This window comes from Canis lupus, chromosome 6, assembly GCF_011100685.1.
Source record: "Canis lupus familiaris isolate Mischka breed German Shepherd chromosome 6, alternate assembly UU_Cfam_GSD_1.0, whole genome shotgun sequence".
In the NCBI taxonomy this organism is placed as follows: domain Eukaryota; kingdom Metazoa; phylum Chordata; class Mammalia; order Carnivora; family Canidae; genus Canis; species Canis lupus.
Genome location: NC_049227.1, coordinates 23,466,714 through 23,494,375, shown reverse-complemented (window position 1 = coordinate 23,494,375; position 27,662 = coordinate 23,466,714). Strand labels below are relative to the sequence as shown.

Here is a 27,662-nt window from a genome sequence, read left to right as displayed (position 1 = left end):
TTCTACGTAGCCAAGGATTTTTTTTTTAAGTTCTCTCACACCCCTATTGCCATTTTATTATAAACATTTTTATTTTCAAATATACAAAAAGTTGAAAAAGATGTATAGGGAAGACTTCTATATTCACCAGCTAGATTCAACTATTTGTATCTAACTATATTGTCTTTTTATTTTTTATTTATTAATTATTATTTTTAAAATATTTTATTTATATATTCATGAGAGACACAGAGAGAGGCAGAGACACAAGACTTCTATATATTCACCAGCTAGATTCAACTATTTGTATCTAACTATGTTATTTTTATTTTTTATTTATTAATTATTATTTTTAAAATATTTTATTTATTTATTCATGAGAGACACAGAGAGAGGCAGAGACACAGAGGCAGAGAGAAGCAGGTTCCATGCAGGGAGCCCAATGCGGGACTCGATTCCGGGACTCCAGGATCATGCCTTGAGCTGAAGGCAGGCACTTAACTGCTGAGCCACCCAGGCATCCTTAAATATATTGGTTTTATCATATATTGATCAGTGTATCCATCTTTCTATTTATGCATCAAACCATCTTGTTTTTCCTCACTTTTTATTATGAAAAATTTCAAACACACAAAAAAATTGAAAGAAAAATACAGAAAAACCATATACCCACTCCTTAGATTCAACAATTATTAACATTTTGTCATATTTGCTTTATCTGTATCTGTACGTGTATGTGTGTGTTTTGTTCTCTTAACTATTTCAAGGTTACATTGCAGATATAGTGGCAGTTCATACATCTTAAAATGTGTACACATCTTATACTTTAGCATACATCTCCTGGAAATAAAATCATTCTGATTGGAGAGTTTTTATCAGAGTAATGATCTGATTTGACTTACCCTTTAACAGCATTCCTCTGGCTGCTGTGTTGAGACTAGACTGGATGAGGGAGAGGAGTAGGATATAGAAACCTGTGTTCAGTAATATATGGTATTTCATGCTGATGGCAGCTGGAGGGAAGTGAGACTGGAAAGGTAAAAAGGACCTGATGTAAAGGATTTGTATGCTATATTTAGTTCTTAATCTTTGGTTTCCCAAATATGATGACTTTTTAAACTTTTGTTGTATGATTACTTTCTGTACTATTACTTGGTGAATATTTTTCTTTAATTATGAACTTAAAAAATCTTACGTCATAAGAAAAATTATACAAAAATATTCACAATAAGTTTCACTCTTTTCTAACCCAAAACACTTAACCAGGGATGCCTGGGTGGCTCAGAGTTAGGCACTACCTTCGGCCCAGGGCATGATCCTGGCTGGGGTCCTGGGATTAAGTCCCACATTGGGCTCCCTGCATAGAGCCTACTTCTCTCTCTGCCTATGTCTCTGCCTCTCTCTTTCTGTGCCTCTCGTGAATAAATAAGTAAAATCTTAAAAAAAAAACATAAAAAACAAAAGCATTTAACCATGAAAATAAAAAGAAAAATGTGTGACATGTGAAAATCATCGTGTGTACTACCAGGAGCACAGATACTGTTCTTTAGGGAACGCTGCTGTAAATAAAGGAAATCATTGGAAGTTATTAAGCTGGGGAAAGACATAACCTGAATTTTGTTTTAGAACATTCTGGCAGTCACATTAAGCAAGGATTAAAGGGGGACAAAAATTAAAGTTTGGTTATGTAACAAGTGCTTTGGATACAAAAGTAAATGAAATAGGTTGTTGCCACTAAGGAGCCTACTTTAGTAAAGGGAGATAGACATGAGGACAGATAACTTCAGCATGGAGTGGTAGCTACTATATTTAGAAGTATATACAAGATATAATGGTGGCTACAAGGTGGGTATGATTAACATCTCCTCAGAAACCAAGTCCAGGCTTTACAAAGGAAAAGATTCTTCAGCTGGGTTTCAATGGAGGTGTTAATACTGTGAACGGAGATCGGAGGTAGCCAGGAAAGAGTAACGGTACAGGCAAAGCATGGACATATAAAACAACAGGATATTCACTCAATAAACATTTACTGAACACTTACTGTATACATGTCCTATGTAAGCCCTAAAGCACAAAAAGACAAGAGATACAGCCCCTACTCTGAATAAGCTCAACGTCAATTATAGTAAAAATCATAATGCTATGTGTTAGGTATTATTGTTAGATGTAAGCATGGGATGCTGTATACCTAGCTAAGCATGTAATTCAGACTGGGTAGCAAAGAAGTTATCTCTCAGATGAATCTTAAAAATGTAGTAGGAGTCTGTGCAAGTACAGAGGGGCATAAGATCATGTGACATGTTTAGGGGAACAGCAAATGGTATAAGAAGGGCTTGAGAAGTGTGGATTTGATTCTAAAAGAAATGCAATATTGTTATTATTAAACCAAGGAGTAGTAATATCAGATTTCCTCTTGAAAACAGCACTCTGCGTCGTGGAGAATGATTTGAAGGGAGGTTAGCTGAATTATAATGAAAGAATAGTTTGAAGGCCAATGAACTGCTTTTCTATGAGAAACGCTGGTGTGGGCCTGGACTAAAGCAAAGTAACATGGAAGGGAAGGAAGAGATTCACATGAGAGAGATTAAGGAGTTAGAATCAATAGAAGTCGGTGATACTTGGTTATAGAGGCATGACTCACAACTGAGTAATCGTGTGTTAAGAAATGAGTTCAGTATACACAGGAAGTGAATGTGGACTGTTTGGGATGGCATTCCTTCTGTAGAATTTGAAGGCACTCTTTCTCAATCTCAGCTATTATATCTATGATGTGAATGTTTTCCACCTGCACTGAGGAAGTTGCTTGAAATCTAGGTAACAAAAGTCTCAAGCAGTGTTGTGGAAGAAAGCCATGATGGCTGAAAGGGGAGAGGAACAGAATCTGGGGTAGAAAGGATTCAGCTCATTCACCGATAGATGTGAGAGAATGCAGGAAGAAGGGGTGCATTTAACCTGTGCCCCTATAATTTTAAGAATAGAGGCCCTGAAGTTATGTTTCTCATTGCACATTAGAGACACTTGGAACTTGAAAAGTCATGATGTCCAGGCCTTGCTAGCTTATTCTACGGTATAGTTAACATGGAGAACCTAGAGATTTACTTCCTTGGAAACAGAGGCTATAGAGATTAATTCTTATTGACTTGGGCATGGACACGTTGACAACCAGACACGTTGGCAAACTAGTCTTCTGGTCCGGTAAGCATTTTTAGAGGTATAAACTTATTTAGGGCACTCAAGTATCATTTATCTTTGAGTGATAACTTAACATTTGGCATCTGGTGGCCTTACACAGCTCATGGTAATCTGAAAGTGCCAGATTACCTCTGACTGAAGTCCAGAGGCCAACTGCACACTTAACAGGAAATAGGTGATCAGAGAGTGATTTGAGATTCACGGTATGATGAATTTAGCAAATGTCTATTTGAAATAAATTTCATGCTTGTTAGGAAGTTTTCTAATATCTGATTAATATTTTACTCTTACAATATGCAGACTGTATGGTTCAGGGGTATTCTTCTTGTCCCTGCCATTTTTGAAAGATGATTGGTGATTTATTGATACAGCTAGAGAAATTTGGTTCTAAGGGGCATATTATTTTACTGAGTTTAATAAACCTATTTTTTTTCTCATCGACCCAAGGATATACTACTACTTCATAGCCTATAAATGTAGCAGTTAGTTTATTGTTAATGGAGATTCATAAATGAGGAACTTGGGCAAGAAAAGCAATGTATAATCTCTTCCAATTATAGAGAACAAGGTACTTCATGTCATAATATTGGAAATTGATTATCTTAATTATTTTATACATGTAGTTTCAATTAAAAATGCAACAAAGTCCATACTTTTCACACAAAAATGACAAATTCTAGTATATAATAGAAAAAAGGCTATTCCTTCTATTTGGCCAATTAAGCATGCTTGCATTCTTTTGTCAGGAAACATTTATGGAGTACCTAGTAGGTGTTAGCACTGAGCTGGGAGCTGAGATAAAAAGAGTCGTAAGGCATGATGCCTTTCTGCCTTTCTGGAACTCACATGGTATTAGTGGGTGAGGCAGATGGGAAACAGAAAGTCCAGTACAACAAGCTAGGTCCACGGTTGTGATAAGCAGAGTGTAAGAGGAACACATGCTGGGCACTTGGCTGCTTCTTACAGGATGCATACTGACTCCATGTGGTAGCACTGTCTTCTAGTCCTGGCCAAATTCTTGCTGCTTGATAAGACATTCTGGAATAGAAAGATGCATTTCCCCAGTAGTCAAAATCTGCCAGTTTATTTGTTGAATTACAGTGTCATCTGTGGATACTCTGCAGGAAACCCAAACAAAATCCATTACTTAAAAAATAGTCTTCTAGGTCTGCAATATATTCAAGTGTGTTTTTAGATGTTGTAAATGAAGCTTCCTCTTTGTTTCTCTTTTGTCTGAAAAGCCTCACAAGACTTCAAAAATTACACTAGCAACAAAAGTTTAGAAAATGACTTTTCTCTTAATGATGTAGTAAATAATACTGTCTTAAACTCCAGCAAGGAAGCAGATCAAAAATGAATTGCTTCCAGATGAATAACAGACAAATAACAAATGATCTCAATGCTTTGTCTTTTAAGTAATGAACATATTCTTGATATTTAATTATATGTAGTTAATCATTAAAATCAATTTTAAAGCTTGTTTTTTGAAAATAAGGCTTTCTATAGTGATTTACTATAGTAACAGCCTGGAAATTCTCAGGCAAGGACTCTCTTTTGCTTGTTTAATGATTTCTGTTTCATGTTATGACTAAATCAGTGGTTTTATTCAGTACAAAAGATTAGGTTACCTAGACTAGAAATGAGCTAGTCCTACATATTATACTTGGTGCTGGTGGATTTCGAAAGCTATCAATTCAATATCATGCTGTTAATTCTGCTGTAGTTCTGAAATACTTATTGTAAATTCCTTGGTTAATATTTTTACATATTCTTGACCTATGTAGCCACTGGAGCATAGAGACTTGAATAGGGAAAACAAACGAAAAACCCCTTCTCTGAAGAGCTCATGCAGTGTACTATAGGATCACTAGAAGAGCAGGAAATAGTCAGTAGGTAGGCCACTCCACGTATTCAGAGCCTCAAATTTTAAGATTTGACTTCCTCCTCCCCATCACTGTTTATTTGGGAATATAGGATTAAAAACACATATAAAATATTACAGCTGCAAAGAAGTGTGTACATATAAGCATATACATTTGTTGGGGTTGCTAAAATAAATATTGGGATAATCAGTCTTTAACAATGTTCTATACTAAGTCCATTTGCCACATATCCAAACAGGAGCCTTTGTAACATTCTAAATTAAGAGCATTTGGCCCAAAAGATTATGATTGAGGATAAATCAATTTACTAATGGTGTGTCAGAAATGGGATTATGATGTAAGCTTATGTGGAGGAAACTCTTTCCACAAGTTCATAGGACCGCAATAATATATATCCTTTGTTTTACCGTGGAATTACCAATGATGGTGATCTCTTCCCCATTGTTCACTTCTTTTCCTTTTATGTAAGGGTGATAACCTTCCATTGCAAAAGGACCACCTAAAGAGAAGATTATGGCCAAAGAAGGAGATAATCAACCTCAGGGTTTTTTTTGTTTTTGTTTTTTTTTGTTTTTGCGGGGGGGGGGGGGTTGTTTTTGTTTTTGAGAAATATTATACTGCTGTTTTTTCCAATTAGTCTTTAGAAGACTAATGTGGAAACGTTAACAATATCCCCAACCTCTGGCAAAGAAAAACAGGTGAATAGGGAGTTAGATCCTTACATTTCCACATCAGCAATGTGATCATATCAAGCTGTTAGAGTTCTTGGTATTTGTTATAGGTCACTTATTTTCATTGATACCTTCTGAATTAATTTTCACAGAAAGCATATGACTCTTCTTTAAAAAATTTTTTTTTTCTGGAGTGTCTGAGTGACTCAGTCAGTTAAACACCCAACTCTTGATTTTGGCTCAGATCATGATCTCAAGGTGGTAAGATTGAGTCCTGTGATGTGCTCCATGTTCTGCTTGAGATTCTCTCTCTCTCCTCCTTTTTCCCCTCCCCCTGTACATGCACTCTCTCTCAGTAAATACATAAATAATAAAAAATGCTTTTTTCTCTTCTGATAAATTCATATTATAAATACTACTTTCTCTTGGAGAGATTTTTAGTTCAGATCTAGATAAGAAACTCAGCTCCAAACTCACTAGGTGTGGAACTTTGAGCAATTTAATTAACCTAGTTAAACCTTAGTGTCTTCTTCAGGGTTATTGTGAAAATTTGTAGCAATGACAAAAAAGTGTCAAACAGGGCCAGGCACATAGTAAGCCTATAATCTATGTGACACCATCATTATTCCTTTTTTTTTAAAAATAAGATTTTATTTATTTATTTTGAGAGAGAGAGTGAGAGAGCATGAGTGGGGTGGGGAGGAGGGAGGCAGAGGGAGAGGAAGAAGCAGACTCCTCGCTGAATAGGGAGCCCCATACAGGGCTCCATCCCAGAGCCCTGGTATTAAGACCTGAGCTGAAGGCAGATGCTTAACCAACTGAGCCACCCAGGTGCCCCAACCATTATTATTCTTACAAGGGTCTCATCTGGCTGACCCTAGAAAGGAGAAGTTCCCTTTCTATTCTTTAGGTAGCAACGAATTATGTGGAATCAAAATTTCCCAATTCTAATTCAAAAGCATCTGTATTGCCACAAAACAATATTATGGTTTAGCAAGTGTAAGCTAAAACAAGAAAATGAAGAAAAAGACCCCAAACAGCAATATTTTAGAATGTTATGACCTGTTAGGTAGGTGTTTTTTTCTTTTGAAAGCAGAACATTATAGGAGAAAATTGGGTGCAAAATTTTTTTCCATAAGCAAGAGGTGCAATTGCTATTATTATTATAACATTAAAGATATTTGTTGATTGTCTCTGCCTCCACTACAATGTACACTTTGTTGATGGTAAGGATTGTTGTTGTTTATACTGCAAGCACCTAAAACATTAAGTGTGCAGTAAATATTTATTGAGCAAGCAAAATTATAAGCGGGGCTTAGGAATTATTCTTCTACCAGAGATTCACTCAAAAAATGTGAAGTTTGGAAAGCATAAAAGCCCTACTGGTCAACAGTTTCAACCATATCCAGGTAGAGTGAACATAATATGAGAGAGGAAAAGAAATTCTTTAAATCCTGGGCATCCTTCCGAGATTAGAATTACATTTTATTTTTTATTTTTATTTTTGCTTTTTGTAGAATTACATTTTAAAAGAAAGAGTGAATCTTAAGAAAAAAGCAGAAAGACCAGGGAGATTTTTGAAGAGCATCAAATGATTCAACAAAGTAGTGAGGAAATGACCTTTGCTTTGGAGTGCATGAAACATTAAAATGGTTTCAGTAATAAGGTGTCTCTGAAAAGCACTAGGTCTGAAACCACATGTAGTAATCAAATCGCCTTACTCATTTAAATGTTCATCCCCCTGCCTTTCCTTGAGCTTCTAGCCTAATAAAGCTTTCTCTCTGCAGTATTGTTAGTGTGATCACAGGAGGCTTTGCTTCCACAGATTACCACAGGTGTTCCACATGGGCCTTCTCACCATGCAAAAAAGACAAAAGACGATTTTGTCTTGGAGTTCGAATATCTCCTAGAAGGAACCCTGGGCAGCTGGAATCCAATTTCTTGATATTTTTGAAACTGGGATCTGTTATAACTAGAAAATGCCAAAGGATAATGGGCTCCTGCTGCTAACCAAACACTCAGATAAAATGCACAGAAGTGCCTCAGCCAAGGACAAACAGGTCTTTTCATAAAACACTGGGCTTCTGAGCACATATTGTAGTAATTCTGTGACTAGCTGTTTATGGTCATGGCTCTGTGGTTCTCTTCCCCTTGAAAGGTCTTGATTAGGCCAATTCCTTTCTTCTTTGTGTTTGAGAAATGTGTGATGTAGGCCGCTTCAAACTGGAACTTGGGTTTCCATTACCTTGTTGGCATCTTGTACCCGTTGTCAATCTAGTTATCTCATCCGGTCTGTCTTGTGGCTCTGGTTAGTTAACAGTCAAAGGTGGTGAGACAGGCATGTACACACCTACAACATCACATTCAAAAGTACAACCATGACCTTGTCTTCCAATCAAAATCTGTGCTCAGCTGTTTCAAACCTCCTGTGTCCTTGTTAGTAATGGCCAATTAGAAATCAGTGAATCCTTTCCCTGTAATGGTCAGAGGCTGCCAATTTATGGTAATGTGGACATAAGTGCCGATGGGAAAGGTATATTATTCAGGGCAGTTTGGCTGTGACACCCAATGAGTACAGGCTAAATTAAATAAAATGGAGCTTGCCAGCTCCTAAAACTGAAAAGTCAGGCAGAAGTAGATCTGGGTAGGTACTCGGATTATGATAGTGAACCTGTTTTATCTGTCCCTGACTTTCCCTCTATGGAGTGGAGCTTTTTACCACACAGCAGCAAGGTAACTCCAGGCTTACATGGGCCCAATAGCCTAAGATCCTAAAGGAAACACATACATTTCTCCCAGTAGCACAGCAAAAGTCTTTCAGTGGACCCTGAAGAGCTTTATGTGAGTCACAAGCCCATCCCTGACTCAGTAGTTGTAGCCTGAGGCTGGAGTTCTCTGACTAGGTCTGGGCATGTGTCTGACCAGGAGGGTGGGAGTTGGGCAGTCCATTGGAGAGGAAAGAAGGGAGAGGAGTTTTCTTCAAGGAAGGAATGCAGGGAAGACAAAACATTATATGCCCCAGAAATGAGGTTTTCCATAGATAGCTCGGGTGGAGCCGAAGTGACACCATATTTCAATGGTAACTTTGGTGCCTCTGTTACTTCCAGAGGCTACAGTTGGTGTGTATTGGATGGCCCCACCTGTGACCCAAGCCTCTGTGTTTGTCTCAGAGCCCAGAAAGTAGCAGCACAAGAACAATGGATCAGTAGGTCATAATCACTTCTTGGACCGAGTAGGACTTGAGATGAAGCATGGTCTTCTGGACCACTGGTTGGAAGGGATGGCCATTCCTAACAAATGCAGCCCAGTCCAGAGCACCAAGGATGAACATTCCCAACTATGGCTTTTAGAGGAGGAGGTAGTGATGGTTGGAGGTTTTGCACATGATTCTAGGCAGAAGCCTTCTAGTTAATGCCTATTTATTCTTCAGAACTCAGGTCAAATACTGCTTCTCCAGGGGAGCCTTTTCTGGACTCCACTCGCCAAGAGTAGGCCAGACCCTCTGGCTAAGTGCTCCCATCTAATACCTTGTGCTTTTCCATCATAGCATTTAATGCAGTGATCTTATGTTGCCACATGTAAATCACTCTTATCTGTGATTACTTGATTTGTATCTAGCTCCTACACTAGGTGAGCTCCTTGAGGGTGGGAATTCTTATCAGTTTTGCCTACCATTGAATACCCAGTACTTAGCCCAGTGCCAGCATATTAATAATCACATACTGCCTTTTTAAAAAGATACATGAATGACACCTAGTTTCTGGTAATAGATGATTTTAGTATAAAAATGTAACAAACTGCTTCTTCTTCCTAAACTGTCATATAGTTTGATCTTTTCTCATATTTCCTCACTTGGCTGAATAAATGAGGTGATATTTTAGGTAGTGTAGGTGACCAAAAAGAAGCAGTGGACTGGATAGTCAGCCCCCAAATAATCAGGAGCCCTCTTTTACTGTATATGATTTAAATGGAAAAAAGAAAGATCAGGAACATAATCAAGAACCACAGGAAATCTGGGGCTTAGTGGAAGTTCTTGGCAGAAAACCAGGACATGCTATTCCTGAATATTACTGTTAACGATACTTTCTTCTTGTAACCTCTAATTGTGTTGAATAATAATAAGTTTAGTAATAAAAATGAATGCCAAGTTCCCACCATTTTGTTTAAAACATGTCGGAAATGGCTGCTGGGTGGTTAAGTGTCCAATTCTTGGTTTGGGTTCAGGTCATGATCTCATGGGACATGGGATTGAGCCCTGTGTGAGGCTCCTCGCTCAGCTGGGAGTCTGCTTGGAAAGTCTCTCCCTCTGCCCCTCCTCCCAGTTATGCATGCTTACACATGCTCTCTCAATAAATAAATAAATAAATAAATAAATAAATAAATAAATAAATAAAAAATAAATCTTTAAAACATTTTGGCTGACAATTACAAAACTGAAAGTATTATGAGCAAATTTTTTGTAATTTGTAAAAAATTTTTTGTAATTACAAAACTGAAAGTATTATGAGCATGTAGATGTATGTACCTATGCACTCTGCCTCACCTCCACCTTCCATCCTCTCATGTACTGTTGCGTGTGGTCCTTCAGGCATGATCACAGGTTTATATGTCAGCCTCCTCTGGTATGGGCAACTGGAAGGTAGTTTGAAAAAATCCAGATTATTGATAAAATTGCTGTTACTTTTTAAAAGCAAAATTATTCTGAAACTTTTTGTTATATAGCTTTGAATTAATAAGAAACCATTAGAGAAACTAATTGTGTCTTAAATCTTTTTTTCTTTCCCTAGTACAATTTTAGATCTTCATGATGCTATGTTTAATTTGATTTGCCTGGTCCCCCTGGGCATTGTACTAATTCAGATTTTGGTTTGGAGCCCATTCTCAATCAGGAACAAGACAGACTACACAGGGGCTCTTTAAGGCCAATCCTGGATATCATGGGATTCAAACAAAACTTCAGTTGTTTATCTGTTCTAATAGAGTTTACATTATACCAGAAGGCAAAATGTTCTTTATAACCTCTAATTTGTTTAGAAAACAAAACAGATAAAACAAAAAAATCCAACATTTTAGGGCTTCTTGACTACAATAATAAACTGAATAAGAAAATTAAATATGGTTTAAGGCCTGTCTGTTGGCAATTTCCAAGTGGTCTTGTGCCTGGTCACAACCTGTTACTCTTCACCCTTGAATCACTCCATGAGTTGTTCTGGTTTCCCAGAGTCCACCTGACTGTGCGTGTCACTTCCTTTTATTTTAAGCCTCATACTGTTTCTTCAGCTGATTGTATTAGTGAAGACTTTTTTTTAAAAAAGATTTTATTTATTTATTCATGAGAGAGAGAGAGAGAGAGAGAAAGGCAGAGACACAGGCAGAGGGAGGAGCAGGCTCCATGCAGGGAGCCTGAGTGGGACTCGATCCTGGGTCTCCAGGATCACACCCTGGACTGAAGGCGGGCTAAACCGCTGAGCCAATGGGGCTGCCCGTGAAGACTCGCCCCACCCCCCTTTTCATTAAGTAATACTACATCACTATCATCTATAGATTCCCTTATGACTGATAGTGGTCAGATTTGGGAGATTCAGGAACTAGTGTAAGAGAACCCATGTAACCCAGATTTATATGGCTCACTGTCTTAGTCATGGAGCTTTTGGTTATTAAGGAATTCAACTTCAGCTATCTTAAATAATGGAAAGTTTCTTGTAAGGATATAATAGGCAAATTCATAGATATTGGGGGATAGGAAATAAAATAGAATTGAAGAATACAAGGACTGGAGTGGGAAAGGCAAGGTCTGAGGTAGCTTTCTCTGCCTCTGACATTTTTATTTCATTGTTCCCTCACACTTTCTCTCACACACACACTCTCAACTGAGCGCCAGAGCTTTCAGGTCAGTTGCTCACTTTCATCTAACTGATTCAGACTCTGTGTGCCTGTTGGATTCTCTCTCTCTTTCTCAGTTTTGTTTATTTTTAAGTAATCTCAAACTCACAAGCCCAAGATCAAGAGTTGCATGCTCTTCCAACTGAGCTAGCCAGGCACCCCTGTCGGTTAGATTCTCTACCAAAAAAAAAGATTCTCTACCCAAGAATGGTCACTGCTCAGCATGACACACTGTTTATATTGGTGTGCTGAAGATGCTTGACAGCTGGCTCTCTGAAAAAAAATGTTTGCATATATACATATATATCTTTGTTATACATTTTACTGATAAAAAGGATGTGTAGCATATGAGTTACAAATAATACAGTATACCTACTCTTCATTGTAAATTTCATACACCTATAATTTCAGCATGGCTTGTTATTTCTTTTTGTTATTTCTGAAAAATTCCACTGTTAGTCTTTATAATTCACAACAATAGTCATGAAATCAAGACTATGAATAAGCTTGATTACTATTCAGTTCAACAAAGAAGTCAGTTATGTTAGATCAAGGGTAGTTACAACCTAAATGTTATTTTATATTCTTATGTTAACTAGTAAGATAAAACTGAAATAATAAAGACATATTTCTGAACTTTACTCAGTTATTAAGTGATGTGAGCAACTTCTCTGATTTTTTGAATGACAGGTTTTGAATACTAGAAAGAGGGACGCCTGGGTGGCTCAGTGGTTGGGCGCCTGCCTTCGGCTCAGGTTGTGATCCTGGGATTCGGGATCAAGTCCCACACTGGGCTCCCTGTGAGGAGCCTGCTTCTCCCTCTGCCTGTGTCTCTGCCTCTCTCTCTCAGTCTGTGTCTCTCATGAGTAAATAAATAAATCTTTTTTTTAAAAAAGAACATTAGAAAGAATATGTCCTCAATTTCCTGTGCTTTTCACAGTGTAACAGCTATACACATGACCATTTTGAATTTTGCCTGCATTATTAACATTTTCTTTACTACTTTAAGTCTAGACCAGAGATTGGCAAATTATAGCCTGTGGGCTAAATCCAACCTATGGTCTCTTTCTGTACAGTCTGAGATCAAAGAATAAGTTTTACATTTTTAGAGGCTTGTTATTATTATTTTTTTAGAGGCTTGTTAAACAAATAATTACTGTGTGACAGGAACTCTATGTAACTCACAAGCTGAAAATGTCTGGCTCTTTATAGAAAAAGTTTGCCAACACCTGGTCTAGACAATCAACAAAACAATAATATATATTGATTTCCATGGTATAAATACATCCACTATGGCTAATTTCAGGCTATAAATATGATATTACTGAAAGCGGATTTAAGGGAAAGTATACTCAGTAACATACCACTATAAAATTAAAAAGCTAAAATCTTATAACACCAGATGTGCATGTTGCATCACCATACAGATACAGCAGACATTGATAACACTACAAGCATAAATAATAGTAAAATGTAGTAATGAGAAAGTAATGTTTTGATGTTTTGAATGCTTATCATTTTGTTTTTAATATCATTTACTTAAACTTACATATATTAATTTTTAAGCAATTGCTATGTTTAAAAATTAGCTTGAGAAATTCCTGAAAAATTAACAATAGCTCTCACCAGCCAGGATGAACAGGCTCCAGCATACCACTGGGTTGCTACTACTTGGTCTGTGGGTAGGTATGTTCAGTAAGAAGTGGAAAGAGTATAAGTAGAGTAGACCTGATCCATATGCTGAGTTCTCTGATCCAAGCCAGCATGTTGCAGTAAAAGAATACAAAATGGAAAAAAAAAAAAAAAAAGAATACAAAATGGTATATTTCCTGAATTAGTTTTCATTTTGGTTTCCCTAAAATCAGAAAAGTTCTTTTAGGACCTGGAGATAGAGAAAACTAGGAAAAGGGATGGTGACTATTATTTTCCAGGGAGATCTACTAATCATCAATCCACACTTAGTCCTGAAAGGGGAGTTAAAGATGGTGAAGAAGTTTGGACTTGTGTAAACTTTAATATGCCCCACGAGGAAAGAATTAGTGAACTTGAAGATATGTCAATAGAAATCACTCAAGCTCAAACACAAATAGAGTAAGAAAAAAGGGATAGGGCACCCCAGAGACTTGGGACAATATGAAATAGTCAAACATACTTTTTAATAGAATTCCTCCCACCCCCCCCAACAATGGAATAGGTTAGAGATTCCTGAGTGGCTCAGTGGCTGAGTGTCTGCTTTTGGCTCAGGGCATGATCCTGGATTCCCAGGTTTGAGTCCCACATCGGGCTCCTTGCATGGAACCTGTTTCTCCCTCTGCCTGTGTCTCTACCTCTCTTTCTGTGTCTTTCATGAATAAATAAATAAAATCTTTTTTAAAAAATGAAATAGGTTAGAAGAAATATTTGAAGGGACAATAGCCAAGAATTTATTTATTTTTTAAAAGATTTTTAAATTTATTCATGAGAGAGAGAGAGAGAGAGGCAGAGACACAGGCAGAGGGAGAAGCAGGCTCCATGCAGGGAGCCTGACGTGGGACTCGATCCCGGGACTCCAGGGTCACACCCTGGGCCAAAGGCAGATGCTAAACTGCTGAGCCACCTGGGGATCCTCAATAGCCAAGAATTTAAAAAAAAAATGAAAGACATAAAACCCAGAAGCTCAAGATCCAAGTAGCTCAGAGAACCAGGAAAATACCAGTATAAATATTAAAAACCCCACCAAACATAAAAACAAAAAACACCTACACACATCATATTCAAACTAATGAAAAACAAAGATAAAGATAAATTACTGATGGTAGCCAGAGAAATAACATACATTACGTAGAGAAGAACAACAATTGGATTAGCATCACATTTTTCATCAGAAACCATGCAAGACAGAAGACAATGTAATGACATCTTCAAAATGTTGAAAGAATAAAAACCCTTGTCAACTTAAAATTTTATACACAATGCAAATATATTTTAAAATTAGGGTGAAATCAAGACTTTCAGACAAACAAAAAGCTGGAAGAATTCATTACCAGCAGACTTGCATTACATCAAGTGTTCAGGGAAGTTACCAGAAAGAAACTTGGGTCTACATCAAGGAATAAGGATCTATAGAAATGGTTAAAATGAAGGTAAATATAAAAGACTTCTTTTTTTCTTATTTTTAAACACTTTAAAAGGTGATTCAGGATCACTTGTACATTGCTGTGTAAATGTAAAATGGTACCACCACTCTGGAATACATTTTGGCAGCTTCTTATAAATCGAAACATGCAAAAAAAAAAAAAATCGAAACATGCAATTACCATGCAACATAGCAACTATACTTTGGGGCACTTATCCCAGAGAAAGGAAAACTCACATTTACACAATAACCTATAAATGAATATTCATAACTTGATTCATAACAGCTAAAAACTAGAACAGCTCAGATGTCCTACAACAGATTAATGGTTAAACAAACTGTGATACATATAAATCATGGAATACTACGCAGCAATAAAAATTAACAAAGTATTGATACACACATCAACTTGGGTGATTCTCCAGGGAATTATACTGAATGAAAAATCCAATCACAGGTTTATATGCCATATAATTCCTTTTGTACATTTTTTGAAATGAAAAAAATTTAGAAATGGAAGACAGATTAGTGGTGACCAAAGGTTTAAGATGGGAGTGGGAAGGGTTAGAGATGAATGTGGTTATAACAGGACAACACAAACAGTCATTGTGGCAATGGAATTGTTCTATATCTTGACTGTGGTGGTGGACACATGAACCTACATATGATAAAACTGTATGGAACTAACACACATACATTTAAGTAAAACTCTGGAAAACTGAATAAGATTAGTGGATTATCAGTTTCAAAATCCTGGTTGTGATAATGTGCTATAGTTTGTAAGACATTACCATTAGGGTAAACTGGGTAAAGATTATATGGGATAACTCTGTACTTGTTCATACTACAGCATGTGAATCCACAATTATCTCCACTTATGTGCTTGCTCTCTCTGTCTCAAATAAATAAATCTTTTTTTTTTAAAGAATGATGACTGTAGTTAATACTATATTATAGGGGCACCTGAGTAGCTCAGTTTGTTAAGCATGGGACTTTGGCTCTGGTTGTGATCTCGGGGTCTTGGGATCTAGCCCCATGACCAGCCCCATGACCAACTCTGTACTCAGCAGAGTGTCTGCTTCTCCCTCTCCTTCTGTCCCTCCCCCTGCTCATGCTCTTTCTGTTATAAGTAAATACAATCTTTTAAAAAATACTATGTTATATACTTGAAATTTGCTAAGAGAGTAGCTCTTAAGTATTCTCACTACATGTGCATGTGCACACACACAACCCTAACTATGTGAGGTGATGAATATGTTAATTAACTTGATTATAATAATTATTTCACAATGTATATGTTGAACCATCCCATTGTACACCTTTAAAAAATCACATTGTAAAATCTATACAGTTTTTTGGGGGAGATTTATTTATCCATTTGAAAGAGAAAGTGTGTGAGTGGGGGAAGGAGCAGAGAGAGAGGGACAAACACTCTGCACTGAGCACAAAGCCTGACAAGGGGCCCCATCCCATGATCCTGAGATCACAACCTCAGCTGACACCAAGAGTCTGATGCTCAACCAATTGAACCACACAGGCAACCCCATATATACTCTTTTTGTCAATCATACCTCAGTAAGTCTGGAAAAAAATGGAAAAACTCCTGATCTTTGAGAGAGATCGTTAAGAAAATGAAAAGATAAGCCACAGACTGGGAGAAAATATTTGCAAAATCCCTATTTGATAAAAGACTTGCATGTAGAGTATTTTTTATAAAAAACCTCTTACAACCAGGGGCGCCTGGCAGCTCAGTGGATTGAGCATTAGACTCTTGGTTTTGACTCAGGTCATGATCTCAAGGTCATAAGATAGAGCTCCTACTGGGTACCATGCTGATGCTGTTGCAGAGGCTACTTGAGTTTATCTCTCTTCCCTCTGCCCTGCGCCTCCCCACATGTGCACTCTCACCCCACCCGACCCCCACACGTGCACTCTCTCTCTCTCTCAAATAAATCTTAAAAAAAACCTTTCACAACCAGTTAAAAGATAAGAAAGAATGCAACAAAAAATGGGCAAATATTTGAACATTCTACCAAAAAAGATATACAGATAGAAAATAAGTACATGAAAAAAAAAAAAACATCTTTGACTTTTGGGAAAAGGCAAATCAAAACCAGGGAAATACTACTACATAACTATTGGAATGGCTAAAATAAAAACTGACAATACCAAGTGCTGACAAGGTTGTGGAGCACCTAGAACTCATACAGTCCTGGGAGAATTAAAATGGCATCGCTGCTTTGGGAAACAGTTTGACAGCTTATTAGAAGGTTAAATAGATATAGAATCTGACATAGAATCCAGAAATCCCATTGCTAGCTATTTGCTCTAAAGAACAAAAAACAATATTCACACATGTACACAATTGTTTATGGCAGCTTTATTCACAATCACACACATAAAAAACTGGAAACAATTCAAATGTCCACCAGGTAATTAGTGAACAAATTGTGGTACATCTACATCATGGAATGACAGGGGATAGATTTACTGATACATCAGTGTGAATGAATGCCAACCACATAATGTTGAGTGAAAGAAGCCAGACTCAAAAGATTATCTACTGTATAATTCCATTTAAATAATATTCTGGAAAGGGTAAAACCATTGGGGCAGCAAACAAATTAGTGGCTACCAGGATCTAAGGTGGGGAGAGAGGTTGACAAGAGATCCAGGGAACTTTTTTAAGGTAATGGAAATATTCTGTATTTTGGTTGTGGTGTTGGTTTACACAGTTGTATGCATTTGTCAAAACTCAGAAACTGTACATAGGGTGAATTGCTTGACTTAAAAAATATTTACAGACCACAGAAATAGTTTTCATTTTATTTTTGGAAGATTGTCCTGAAGTGATTACACAAGTGCTATTTGACTTGCTGTTTAGAAATGTCATTTTTGGGATGCCTGGGTGGCTCAGCAGTGTCTGCCTTTGGTTCAGGGCATGATCCTGGGGTCTGAGATTGAGTCTAGCATCAGGCTCCCTGCTGAGGAGCCTGCTTCTTCCTCTGCCTATGTCTCTGCTTCTGTGTCTCTCTCATGAATAAATAAAACCTTTTTTTAAAAAAAGGTCATTTTGGGGGCCCCTTGGTGGCTCAGTCAGTTAAACATACAACTTCTGATTTGGGCTCAGGTCATGATCTCAGGGTCAGAGGACTGAGCCCCGTGTCTGGCTCCTGGCCAGGCATGGAGTCTGCTTGGGATCCTCTCCTCCTCCTCCCCCCTCTATCTCTATCCTCTACCCTTCCCCTCCCTCTCCCCCATGCCACATACTCTCTCTCTCTCTCAAATAAATAATCTTTTTTAAAAAGGAAATGTCCTTTTCTTCTTTTAGGTTATCTCAACACTTAAAAAAAATCATTACCTCAGGGCACCTGGGTGGCTCAGTCAATTAAGCATCAGCCTTCAGCTCAGTTCATGATCTTAGGGTCCTGGGATGGAGTCCCACATTGGGCTCCCTGCTCAGTGGAGAGAGTCTGTTTCTCTCTCTCTCTCTCTCTCTCTCTGCACTTGACTTTGCTCTTTCTATCTCTAATAAATAAATAAAATCTTTAAAAATTATTACCTTGTTAAAAAATTTCATGACTATTGAATACTTTTTTAAGTAACACTTTATTTTTTTAAAGATTTTATTTATGAGAGAGAGAGAGAGAGAGAGAGAGGCAGAGACACAGGCAGAGGGAGAAGCAGGCTCCATGCAGGGAGCCCCACGTAGGACTCAATCCTGGGTCTCTAGGATCACGCCCTGGGCCGAAGGCGGCGCTAAACTGCTGAACCACCCAGGCTGCCCAGTCACACTTTTTATTAAAGCACATATTGCTTCTGCTAAGACCCTCTTCCCTGCCTTCTCCCTGTGAGCCATGTTACAAACTCCCTATTTACAACAAGATTCTGAATCGGTACACCCGGGATGGCCCAGGAACTTACACTGTAACTAATACCACTGGGGAAAAAAAAAAATAATAATACCACTGGGGATTCTGATGCTCGTGGGCTGAGGACAGCTAACAAACACTAGGAGGCAGTAGAGCATTGTGTGAAGAATGAAGGTTCTATAATCAGACTGCCTATTTTAAAATCCTGCCTCAACCTCACACTGGCTGTGCAGTGGAAGCTTTGTGTCTTGGACCTTATTAGATTATAATTAGGATTAAAAGAGAGGACACACGTAAGACACTTAGCATGATGTGTCAGCTGTTGTTGTTTATATCATCTTTCTATGAAGAGTGAAGCTGTGGCCCAGATCCAGAATTCCATGTAGTAGAAATATACCCATTTTCATTTAGAGAGTTTTTCCTCCCAAGCACCACCCAGGGGACTGGGCATGCCTCACACTAAGGGGGAGGGAGATGGATATGGGGAGGAAGAAATGCAAGGATTTGGGCTTTAGGTCATAAGAAGCTCACAATTTGTCAAGCATACAACTGTCAAAACAAAAGATGTCTCTGCTTATAAACTCTGTCACAAGTATGTATTATGTAAATTATTTCCTATTTTGTGGAGTGCTATGGAAATCTGAATTTGTTAGATTTGTTGTTAAAGTGTGTGGAAAAACAAAGTGAAACCACTTCTCGTGTACTATGTAAGATATGTTTATGTTAGCATTTGGGGGAAAATCCATATAATTCGTAATTCATATAAGGAAGTAAGCAGGTGAAGAAACAGATCCTGTGACTGGTAGTCTCTAATTCGGGTGCACATGTACAGGTTGCCTTTATTAATTATCATTTTTAGAGACAAAATAATTAAGGTTATGTGATTTTCCAAGGTCACATGGAAAATGTCAGGGACATATCCAGAATGAGTTTTCTGCTTCCTGGTATGAATGCTCATCCTGTTTTTGATGACAAAGATGAGAGCTGGATATACGACACGGGGTTCAGGGACTAGGAGTGTATGGTGATAAGAAAAAAAAAAAGGCCCTGAAAGAGAACCAGAGGCATGTCTGAAGAATTTAAGAACGTTCTCATTTCTATTTATTTCACTTCTCAGACAAATGAGGTCTGATATTTGTTGGGTGAAGGAAGGCTGGCTGGCCATCTTCAGTCCCCATAAAGAGCATGATGTGGGTAAATCACCATTGTTTAAGGTTTTGCTGGTGTTGAAACTTGATATGTGGTTACATGGAGAATGGTATCATTTCCCACAGGCACATTAGCATAGGCCAAACTCACAGCCCAATGCAAAAAAAAAAAATTTTAAACCCCCAAACCTATTTACCAATTTACACTGAGAAATGAGACAGATCCTTGTGTTCCCCATCAGCACATGTCCACCATGTGGTGAGGAATGTGGCCATTTAGAATGATGCTAATAGATGATGTCATGGAGCCTGGATAAAATGGATGCACCTATCTCCATCCACAGAGAGACATCTGCTGCCTTGAGCCAAGCGGAGGGGTACTGCCTCCTGGGTTGATGATGGAGATCCACTACCAAATCAGCCTGCCTTTCCATTTTCTAAGGCTGACACTCCTCCCCACCCTCCACATGCAATGAGATGTTTTTTCTGTAGGTATGTTATGACCTTCCTGCAGTCAATCTGCAGTCAAGTCTTGGCTTGGGGACCTGCCTTTCTAAAAGGTGACTTTGTATCTTTTTGCTCTAATCCATCATACAGCTGCTTTTACAAAGTGTGACTCTTTTTTTTTTTTTTAAGATTTATTTATTTATGATAGAGAGAGAGAGAGGCAGAGACACAGGCAGAGGGAGAAGCAGGCTTCACGCCAGGAGCCCATCGTGGGACTCGATCCCTGGTCTCCATGATCATGTCTTGGGCCAAAGGCAGGCGCCAAACCGCTGAGCCACCTAGGCATCCCAAGTGTGATTCTTATATAGCGATTGTTTATTTCCAGAATTTTTTTCAGGGCATTTTTAACAGGGCAGTTTTGATGATCAATTGTATGTACTGCCTACTATATTAAAAAGACCTGACTTGGGATCCCTGGGTGGCACAGCGGTTTAGTGCCTGCCTTTGGCCCAGGGCGCGATCCTGGAAACCCGGTATCGAATCCCACGTCAGGCTCCCAGTGCATGGAGCCTGCTTCTCCCTCTGCCTATGTCTCTGCCTCTCTCTCTCTCTCTGTGACTATCATAAATAAATAAAAATTAAAAAAAAAAAGACCTGACTTAATTTTTTTTCCTCAAACATCTTTAAACATACGTTAAAAATGTAATGTATTCCTGACACTTGTGTCTAAACAGATATAAATTCTAAAAGGGATAAAAGAGCTAACAAATATTAAATGTTCTCAGATATATGATTTACCATGTATCAAGATGAAAATCTGCCCATGTATAGGACAATGGGGAAATTCCAGTCCATGTATCAAACAGAGACTCTAAAAATTAATTCATTGTACTATGAAATAACTACATGGATTAACTTAATTTTTCCCCATGAAGACTTATCCTGGGCAGCCTGGGTGGCTCAGCGGTTTAGCGCCGCCTTCAGCCCAGGGCCTGATCCTGGAGACCCGGGATCGAGTCCCACATCAGGCTCCCTGCATGGAGCCTGCTTCTCCCTCGCCTGTGTCTCTGCCTCTCTCTCTCTCTCTGTGCCTCTCATGAGTAAATAAATAGAATCTTAAAAAAAAAAAAAAAATGTAAAAAGTGCATGTAACTAACCTAAGGGAATTTGCTTAAAATTATGTTTAGAAAGCAGCAAATTTGGGACGCCTGAGTGGCTCAGCGGTTGAGCGTCTCTCTTTGGCTTAGGGCGTGATCCCGGGGTTCTGGGATCGAGTCCTGCATTGGGCTCCCTGTGAAGAGCTTGCTTCTCCCTCTGCCTAGGTCTCTACCTCTCTGTCTCTCATGAATAAAATCTTAAAAAAAAAAAACAAAACCAGCAACTCTGGCTCCACTGTCACTTTAGTTTTAAATTGGACTTTTCCTGGAGGCAGAACAGCCTGTTCTATATTCCCAGATAAACTATACTTTTGTGAGGTCCCTGAGCAAAGCTGGCTTCTCCCACTCTCACCTCCCAGAGCTGGTGTGGGAGGCTGGAGGAAGAAGATAGAATCTGAGTGCTATCGGTGGAAGGCAAAGCTTCCAATACCTGCCCCTGTCCTTTCTAAAACTTTTCTCAAAAGACTTGAGCATGGAAAGCTAATGAACTTGAAATAAACTTTCTATTGTAGAACAGCCTACTAGCTGTTTTCGGGATTGACTGTCGATTTTAGGAAATTGTCTGTAACAAAGGATGCTTGGTAAGGGAAAACCATGAACCGCAGGAAAACAGCTGTGATGGTCTCACAATGCTGAGGTTTTGGTTATTTAAGAGCCAAATGCCTTTCCTCTGGGTTTAATGGTTTGTGCACACGATACCTTTACGGAAGATCCTAGGCTGAGTTGTAAAGCAACTCACATTAGTTGTGGCTATATATATACAAAAAACAAAACAAAACAAAACAAAACAAACAAACAAAAAGATCAATCACTGTCTTTACCAGAGAAGGGAGATAGTTTTTTCTGATTTTCAGGTTGCTTGATTGCTCAAGTATCCTCTTTCATAAATGTACTCTTCCTCATTCTCATACTAGTACGTGGTTGTGTAAAAATAAAATGGTCTTCTTTCATGCCAGCAGAGATGTGGTTCTGTGCTGTTACACTAACTCTTTATGATCACTTATGTTTATGTATGTACATACATATTTTGTCTACTATGAAATATTTAGATTTTAAGTTTTTAAAGCTTTCTCATTGTACCGTGCAATTTTTTCATGTATTTCAAATAAACCATAAGTTTGAATGTTTTGTAGTTAACAAAACAAAAAGACTTTATAGTTTTAAAATAAGTATATGAAAACACAGTGGCATGAAGTGACATGGCACAGGGGGTGGAGAGGAAGTAGCCATTCATAAGACCAAACCCACATACATGCAGGAGACAGCAATTAAGAGGCCAAGGATAGGGATGTTTTGAAAATACACTTAAAACAAGATCAAAGAACATCTTTGGACCTTTGAAAATGCCCCAGAAAGTGAGTGAAAAACAACAGCCTTCTCTCTTTTTTCAGAGCTCTGACTCAGACCTCCTACGAGGAGATTGCAAAGTTGAAGCATGTATTTTAAAATAATACATATATTCCTTTCAGTGAGTTACACTATTACGTGCAATTTTTTTTAAGGATCCTAAAAGCAATCATGTATACATAAAAATTACATAGGTGGTCCACCAGGAGTCTTCACATCCCTCGAGTGGGATGCAAGGGCACTCCTATTTCTTTTCTTACAATTACTGGGTGCACCTATAATCCAGAGGAACTTGGGCAACTTCGGAAGCTCTCAAACTTAGAGAGATGTCAAAATGAGGGCTGCAATGCCACACTTCCTCTGGGCAGCATTCTGCACACTACTCCCTACACCCCAGTCAAGTCAGATCCCTCTATTAATTTTTGTTGTTGTTGTTGTTTTAATTTATGAGAAACAGAGAGAGGCAGAGACATAGGCAGAGGGAGAAGCAGGCTCCTTGCAGGGAGCCTGATGTGGGACTCGATCCCTGGATTCAAGGATCACACCCTGAGCCAAAGGCAGACGCTCAACCACTGAGCCACTCAAGTGTCCCTTATTTATGTATGTATGTATGTGTGTGTATGTATGTTAGAAGTTCTAACAATATCCAATTCTTTTCTAGCACTCAGCAGTTTGTAATCATATATTCATTTTTTGATTCCTTGGACAGGTCTGCCTCCTACTAGACAGACTGCAGATTGTCTGACGGTGAGGCACTATGTTTGTTTTCTGTTCCACATAGTACAGTAAATGGCATGTATTTAATACATATTTACTGACTATGTGAAAGTGGTATTTGTCTTTCTGATGTTATTCCTGACAAACAGAGACAGGTATGAGATTACCATGGTGTGAGGACTGAGGGGCAGGGGGAGGAAGCCGCAGGGTTCAGAAGGTTCTTTTCTTTTTTTAAAAAGATTTTATTTATTCATGAGAGACACAGGCAGAGACATAGGCAGAAGGAGAAGCAGGCTCCATGCAGGGAGCCTGATGTGGGACTCGATCCCGAGACCGTGGGATCACACCCTGAGCCGAAGGCAGATGCTCAACCGCTGGGCCACCCAGGCATCCAGGTTCAGAAGGTTCTAAACATGAAATGCCACCGTTGGCATGGAGTTCTATATATCAGAGGGAGAAAGGCTTGCCTACTCAGAAGACCAACATTCTTGACAAGTAGATGACTTCAGTTTGCTGCCTGATTCTATGATTTTTAGGTTTGAATGTTTTCTAGTTTATGTTTTATTTCCTGCCCCCATCCTTCCTCCCTTAGTTTGAAGTCGAAAGGAATAGACACAGGAGGAGCTCTCATCAAGAGGTCTAAGGGAATGTTTTATGGCGAATAGCTCTGCAGAGACCAGTCACATTAGGACTGAACATCCTTCTGATAATGTTGGTTGAGACTTCTAGATCACCTGATTCTCACAGATGTATTGTGAAGTAGGCAGCTCAGAATCATGGGCCTTAGTTTATAAATGAGGAAAGTGGGGGGATAAGAAGAGGTTGAATTATCTGGGTTATAGTGAAAACAAGAGCAAATTAACATTTTTTTGGAGAGCTTACTATGTGTTGAGGCCTTACATTAAGCCATTTATATTTAGACTATATACTTTAATCATTACCACATCCCACAAGACTATTTTATTCCCATGTTACAGATGAGGAGACTGAGACCTAGAGATCAAATTATTTGCTTCAAATTGCATTACCAGAACCATAGTCAGGCTTCAAACTCAGGTAGTCTGTCTCAAACTACTATGCTAATGAGTACACTGGGAGATCTCCAAGAGTACACTGTGTTATTTATACTTGCTTCTATAGGTCTGACTCCCAGTTTAATTCTGCTACTTTATGTTGCCAATTTTTTTGCAACCTGTTTGCAGTTTCACCTGAGCTTAGAATTTATCAATCAGAGACCATAGTGATCATTGCCTATGACAGAAATTGTATCAACCAAGTTCAGATAAAAATCCCCATTAAAATAACTGCTGAATATTTACTAATTTGATTTTTTAAGAGGTCCTTAGTGCTTAATTACCACAGGGCACATCTACTGAATATACTGGGGAATACTTGCATCATTCTCTGACACTACAAAACACGAAGAAGTATTAAAAAAAAAAAAAAAAAACAAATCCATAAAATGAGGTCGATGAAAACGTGATTTATGAGTTCTTTTTAGACTATGATTTCTTCACGGAGATGACAGTGACCAACAGCGACGAACACATTTTGTGTCCTCTACAGATCCAGTCCCTTTTTCTATGGGTTCCTTTCACATTATATTTTGTCACTGAAAAGAGAACATGAAATGTAATCTGTAGCTGATAAGAACAATTACAAAAAAAGGTACCTTTGCTTAGAGTTCTAGAGAGGAAAGTGATCCAGTCAAGATTTTGGGCCTGTGCACAGAGCTACGACATAAGTGAGACATCTAAACTCCTCCTGGTCAGGAGGGCAGTGAGCAGGTCAGTACAGAACGCTGTCGTTTATGTATCTTTGGGATATCACTGACTGCATTTGAAAGCCATGTAAGAAAGGATATTGGCTGGTTTTTGGCTTCTCATGTTATCTGCCTCTTCGCCTCTCCATTATGGATAACTGAGGTTTTTAATTGAGGTTTTAATATACAGTAGTGACATTCTAGAAGATGAAGGAAGGGGGCAGTCCCTGAGGGCAATCTGAACTTCTGCTTAGTATATTTACTCTTGCTGTTTTCCTTCCTCCTCATTTGTAATTCAGGAGGCTCTCTGAGAAGAGAGAGACAGCAAAGCTTCTTAGATGGATCGAAGGATCACGAGCTGGGATACCAAGTTCTATGAAAAGGTCTGCTATTGAATTTGCTCTACCTTTAGGCAGATCATTTGATCGTGTTGTGCTTTGGTTTCTTCCTGTGCTTGCTTGCTAAACGTAAATAACATGTATTTGACTATTTTGTGATTATTATAGAGTCTTTTAAATGTGTGGATGATTCATTTTTCCAGGCCAGCTGCTCAGGTATAAAATGAAAATCTGCTCCTTTGAGATGCTAGGCTCTACGGCCGATAAAATGAAAATCTGCTCCTTTGAGATGCTAGGCTCCATGGCCGTCAACTGACCTCCAAATCCTTAGGAGTTCAGCAGCCATCTAGTTGCTTCTTGTTCATCTGACACAGTTTACAGTCTCTGAGCTGTGGCTCCTCAAGTTTATTCTGTAGTTGGGGGGCAAACCTTTTGTTTCCTTTGTTTTCAGAAATGAAATGTCACTTTATATACTCTTGCTGTTTTCACCCTCCTCTTCCCACTACCCCCCTCTAGAAATACGAAGGCTTTCTTTTGGCACAGACAGAGCTCCTTTATCTCACACTGATTTCAGAGACAGGAGGGAGAGGTGACCTGGTAAACAAATCGTATTATCTGGACTGGCTAACACAGTTGCCTTTTGATGATTTGGGCCAGGGACCACTAGAGGTTTGAACTAGACTTAGGAAGGTTCAGGCTCTTTGCAGTTTTGGGAGGAAGCAGTCAGGGAGTATACTGAAAAGAGAGAACACAAAGTATCCTCCCCTGCCCCCCCCCACCCCATGTTTTTGTTAGTTAGTTATAGCCTACCTCATGTTAAGCAACAAGGTGTCCCTGTTCGACAAGTGCCAAGCTGAGATTCTCAGAACCTACTTTAAACGTTTGTGGGTAAAGAACAATTTTGTTCTTCACCATGCCACCGTGGCATAAATGACCATCTCTGAAGTGCAATATCAGAGTAAACGGAAAGGCTTCTTACTTTCTTTTGAACTAAAAAAAATTTTTTAAATGTATTTACATTATTTCTAGTGGAGTTCAATTAAAAGCAGTTTCTAAACAAACCTGGGAAGCTAGAGAGCCCGTGAAATTATGTTAACTCCTTAGTTGTAGCTTGGAGGTATAGCAGCAGGAAGGACTTCAGACACAGGAACACCGTGTGACCCCTTCGGTTCTGAAACGTTGCTAGGGCTCCTGTGCTAGAAAGGATCAAAGAAACATCGGGTAAATACTGCTCCTAGAACCCAGTTCGCTGGAAGAGCGTTGGTTGGGTCCAAATTTCCGTTCAAGGAAACAGGCAAGGGAGTCTAATTGAGGAGGGGTAGCGGGGGTGGGGGTGGGGTGGGGAGAGGCGGGGTTGTGTCTTCATTCTCCGACAGGGTCATCGATACATTAAAATATTACTTGCGGGTGCCCCGGCTGCAGGAGCTTCCAACAGTGGCAGAGCTTTCACGGATGCCTCTTAGAAGCTGCACCCAGCAACCTGCCAGGCGTGCGGGACGGGACTGGGAGGAGGGGTTGCTGATACCCGGTCTCCCCGAGATTCCCGGCGGCTTTGCCGCTGCAGCAGAGGCGGGTGGAGGCCCTGGGGGGTGGGGGCCCGGCTCGTCGGCTCTAAACGTAAACAGGACACTGTTTACCAACTGGCAGCGTCCGTCCCCGGCGAGGTGTCGGGTCTGACAGTCTGGACGTACAGACCGCAAGGAGACACCCTCTCCTCGCCCCCCCCCCCCCGCCCTCCTCCGGGGTCCGTCTGCACAACCGGCTGCAAGTCCTGCTGGGGTCCGGGAGTGGGGGCGCCCGGAGGCAACGACAAAAGCGAAGAAAGACCAGAAGCGCTGAGGGCACCACCTTAGAGGGGCCGGGACGCTTCAGTAACTCGCTTCGGAAGAAGCACCCCCTCCTACCCTAAGAAAGCGAGCAATCCTCTCCACCATTACGCAGGCGGAAGGCGGGGACGCGCGCCCGGCGACTGCGCGCTCCCTTTGTCCCGCTCCCCCCGCCGCCGCCGGAGGCTCGCGGAGCCGGGGGAGCGCGCCGCCGCGTCCCGTAAGTGCTCCGGGCGGAAACCGGTGCCGGCGGCTGCGGCGTTCCGCGGGCGGAAAGGAAAGGGGGGGAGGCAGGAAGGGTGCGCGCCGCCCGCTCCTCCCCACC

General features: G+C 39.5%; 2 protein-coding genes and 1 long non-coding RNA gene across 22 annotated transcripts in view; 2 read left to right on the top strand and 1 right to left on the bottom strand.

Annotated features, from left to right (window-relative positions):
* Window positions 1-23,517, top strand: part of LOC489976 (transmembrane protein 180) — a 50,630-nt gene extending 27,113 nt beyond the window's left edge. For 5 of the 7 annotated variants that reach the window (XM_038540057.1, XM_038540062.1, XM_038540055.1 and 2 more), the window contains one exon: window positions 10,513-10,839. In XM_038540057.1, coding sequence (XP_038395985.1) covers window positions 10,513-10,645 — 133 coding nt within the window. In that variant the 3' untranslated portion in view covers window positions 10,646-10,839. Of the gene's footprint in view, window positions 1-10,512; window positions 10,840-20,087; window positions 20,350-23,403 lie in introns of those variants that run through there. The other 2 variants (XM_038540061.1, XM_038540060.1) reach the window with 2 other exon arrangements.
* LOC102153375 lies at window positions 480-27,553 on the bottom strand. Of its 14 annotated transcripts, none has more exons than XR_005360823.1 (6): window positions 27,416-27,553; window positions 26,574-26,707; window positions 10,269-10,357; window positions 5,473-5,553; window positions 4,018-4,289; window positions 480-1,008 (listed from the first exon to the last, which is right to left on the bottom strand). It is a non-coding gene; the product is annotated as an uncharacterized LOC102153375 (long non-coding RNA). The 14 variants fall into 14 exon arrangements; XR_005360816.1 differs by lacking the exon at window positions 480-1,008 and adding an exon at window positions 7,971-8,075 and having other exon boundaries at window positions 1,769-4,289; XR_005360819.1 differs by lacking the exon at window positions 480-1,008 and adding an exon at window positions 26,913-27,122 and having other exon boundaries at window positions 1,769-4,289; window positions 27,416-27,520.
* METTL9 (methyltransferase like 9) overlaps window positions 25,473-27,662 on the top strand; it is a 47,196-nt gene continuing 45,006 nt past the window's right edge. The window contains exon 1 of the mRNA XM_038540066.1: window positions 25,473-25,556. Within this exon, the coding sequence (XP_038395994.1) occupies window positions 25,512-25,556 (45 nt within the window). The 5' untranslated portion in view covers window positions 25,473-25,511. The remainder of the gene's footprint in view (window positions 25,557-27,662) is intronic.